This window comes from Armigeres subalbatus, chromosome 2 (genome assembly GCF_024139115.2).
Source record: "Armigeres subalbatus isolate Guangzhou_Male chromosome 2, GZ_Asu_2, whole genome shotgun sequence".
NCBI lineage: Eukaryota > Metazoa > Arthropoda > Insecta > Diptera > Culicidae > Armigeres > Armigeres subalbatus.
In genome coordinates, this window is record NC_085140.1 from 84,014,739 (window position 1) to 84,017,798 (window position 3,060).

General features: G+C 48.6%; 1 protein-coding gene across 1 annotated transcript; it reads right to left on the minus strand.

Moving 5' to 3' along the window:
* Window positions 1–317: 317 nt before the first annotated feature.
* Window positions 318–2,506, minus strand: LOC134209070 (uncharacterized). The gene is made up of 4 exons (XM_062685051.1): window positions 2,206–2,506; window positions 883–2,130; window positions 621–758; window positions 318–562 (listed from the first exon to the last, which is right to left on the minus strand). Exons 1-4 carry the CDS (start codon window positions 2,504–2,506, stop codon window positions 318–320), a joined length of 1,932 nt encoding a protein of 643 aa, XP_062541035.1.
* Between the last annotated feature and the right edge of the window lie 554 nt (window positions 2,507–3,060).

Here is a 3,060-nt window from a genome sequence, read left to right on the forward strand (position 1 = left end):
AGACGATTAGTCGGCACCTGGGAAAAATCTGGCTCGGGCAATTGATAAATGGACTCTCCTAGTAGAAAATGTCCAGGAGTCAGGACGGAGAGGTCCTGCGGATCGTTAGAAAGAGGCGTCAATGGCCTGGAGTTCATGATGCACTCCGCTTGCGCTACCAGTGTATGCATGTCGTCATAGTGATGTGGGGATACCCCGATGATCTTCAGGAAAATCCGCTTAAATGGCTTTACTGCGGCCTCCCAAAGCCCGCCAAAGTGTGGTGCACGCGGTGGGATGAATTGAAATTCGATGCCTCTCTCCAAACATTCTGTCGTCTAGGCGATGCCCTTCAGTTGATCGACTAAAACTTGCCGCAACTCCTTAACTTCGCGTGACGCACCAACGAACGTGGCGCTGTTGTCACAGTGTATTGTACGGACGCGCCCGACACGACTCACGAAGCGCCTCAACGAATTGACGCATGACGCCGTTGATAAACCAGCGACAATGTCAAGGACTACGGCTTTTACGGCGAAACAAACGTACACTGCGACCCAGATCTTTACCGAAGCACCTCTTCCTGCCAGTGTTCGAACGAAAAACGGCCCACAATAATCCAACCCCGTGATTTCGAATACTCTCGTGGCTGTAACACAGTTCGTCGGTAGTGGTGCCATGAACTGGTTGCTTGCTGGTGGACGAAATCGAGTACATGTCATGCAATGGTGAACTGTCCTTCGAGCTAAAATTCTGCCACGAATCGGCCAAAACACTGCCTGATGGTTGCAAGTAATTGAGTGGGCCCCGCGAGTAGTGTTTGGTGATGTATGGAGTTGGCTATCAGCTTCGAAAGGTGATGGTCAGCCGGAAGGATAATTGGAAAGCGGCTGTCAAAGGAACCACGAGATTGCGCCAGCCGTCCGTTGATTCGGAGAAGACCGGAGTCGTCGACCCATACATCGAGATCCTTCAGTGGTGATTTATAATCAGCCTTACGAAGTGCCAGCGGATCTTCCTTGTGCTTATGTAGCAAGCGCAGTTCCTGCTGGAAGTCTTTACCTTGCGCTACTCGGATCAGAGATTTTAAGGTGCTATCATATTCTATGGGAGTGATTGATCCCACATTGCGATCGTGCTTTGGCAGCTGGCAGTTCCTGAGAAAACGCAAACAGTACGCCGCGATCCTGAGGAGATGCGAGAGCTGGGAGAAATCGTGAATAAGCGAATCGTCGGATGTGATGCACAAAAGCGTAACCGTTTGTCGTTGCTCAGTTGATTGTTGTTGAACATCAAAAGCTGATAACAGAATTATAGGATCTGGCCAGGATTGTGGTTCGTCAAGCAAGAATTTCGGCCCATGCCATCTCAGTGCATCGTGCATGATGTCCTCCGGTTGTACTCCACGGGATATTCTATCGGCTGGATTTTCAAGTGTTGGGACATGCCGCCACTGAGCTCCATTGCTGAGCTTCTGAACCTCTGCTACCCGATTAGACACGAAAATCTTCCAAGAAGACGGCGGAGAACTAATCCAGTGTAACACGATCGATGAATCCGACCAAAAGGTAATCTTGGCGTTGAATCTGGTATTCTGCCGGATATGATCAGCCAACTGACTTCCCAGCACAGCTGCACAGAGTTCCAACCTTGGAATCGAATAACCGCTTACTGGCGCGACGCGTGATTTGGCTATCAACAAGTTGCAGCTTCGAGACGTGCATGGACCATCTGAAACTGCGTATATACATGCTCCATACCCTTTCGAAGAGGCGTCGACAAAACAGTGCATCTCGAATCGTGTGGTATTTTCCCCGAATACCCATCGAGGTACTCGAAGATCTCGAATAATGTTTGTTGAAGCTCGAAAGGACAGCCACCATGATCGTAGAGTTTCGGGGAGCTCTTCGTCCCATGTTAATTTCTCCTGCCACAACTGTTGAACGAACATCTTCGCGCTTGCTACTACGGGGCCAATGAGACCCAAGGGGTCGAATAGTTGTGACATCTCCGATAGTACTATGCGTTTTGTAACATGCTGCAAAGGTGGGAGATCGGGAACCTTGAAACCGAATTCGTCTGCTACCGGGAACCATAGTAAGCCAAGAGTCTTGATCGAATCCGACCTATCGAGTTGTAGTGACGTTTGATCTGCCTTAAAATTTTTTGGAAGATGTGCCAAGATACTCGGATGATTTGAACTCTATTTTCGGAGGGTAAAACCACCTCTTTCCAGAAGACCATCCAATTGTGTGCTGGCTTCAACTAGAGTTTCGATGGTGTTGGCTCCAGCGAGAAGGTCATCAACATAAAAGTCGTTCTTAATGATAGATGCGGCCAACGGAAAGTCATTGCCTTCATCATCCGATAACTGGTTTAGGACTCGTGTGGACAGATAAGGGGCACAAGATGTGCCATAGGTGACAGTATTGAGGCGGTAGATCTTCAGCGGCTTGCATTCCTCCTGTCGCCAGGCAATTTGCTGTAAATTACGGTGTTCTGGATGAACAAGAATCTGCCGGAACATTTTCTCTGCGTCTGCCTTCATTACAAATCGATGAAAACGAGAATTCATTATGGTGCAAATCATAGGTGGCTGAACAGTAGGTCCAGTGAGCAAAAGATCGTTCAGTGATAGTTGGTTGCTGCTCTTCGATGAACCGTCGAAGACTACTCTGATTTTGTTGTGGACGAATCGGGACGTAGAATTGCATGATGGGGCCAGAAATATTGGGGCAACGCGACGCGAGTCATCACCTCCTCCATGTGGCCGAGCCGCTCATATTCCTCCATAAAATCAGCATAGCTCTTGCGTTGAGTCTCATCGGAACGGAAACGCTTTTCGACAGCGGAGAATCGACGTGCTGCTATGTTCCAAGTATCTCCGATTGAAGGAGCAGCTCCTCCTTGACTGGCAGACGCACTACATACCGACCTTTACTATTACAAGAGTGAGTTGGTGCGGAGTGTGCTTCGCATTGTTGTTTTTCGGTGTTGAGACATTTGCAGAAGTCAAAATTTTCAACTTCCCAGTACCGTTTTACTTGAGCGTCCAAGCTATCCATAGTAGAAATAAGGCAA

What these genes read in the sequence shown, in the direction of transcription:
- LOC134209070 (XM_062685051.1), bottom strand. Translation starts at nt 2,506, where the DNA reads ATGTTCCGGCAGATTCTTGTTCATCCAGAACACCGTAATTTACAGCAA. An exon ending in ACGGCTGGCGCAATCTCGTG is followed by an intron (nt 759 to 882) that starts GTTCCTTTGACA and finishes TGCAACCATCAG; the next exon opens with GCAGTGTTTTGGCCGATTCG. An exon ending in ACTGTGTTACAGCCACGAGA is followed by an intron (nt 563 to 620) that starts GTATTCGAAATC and finishes GAACACTGGCAG; the next exon opens with GAAGAGGTGCTTCGGTAAAG.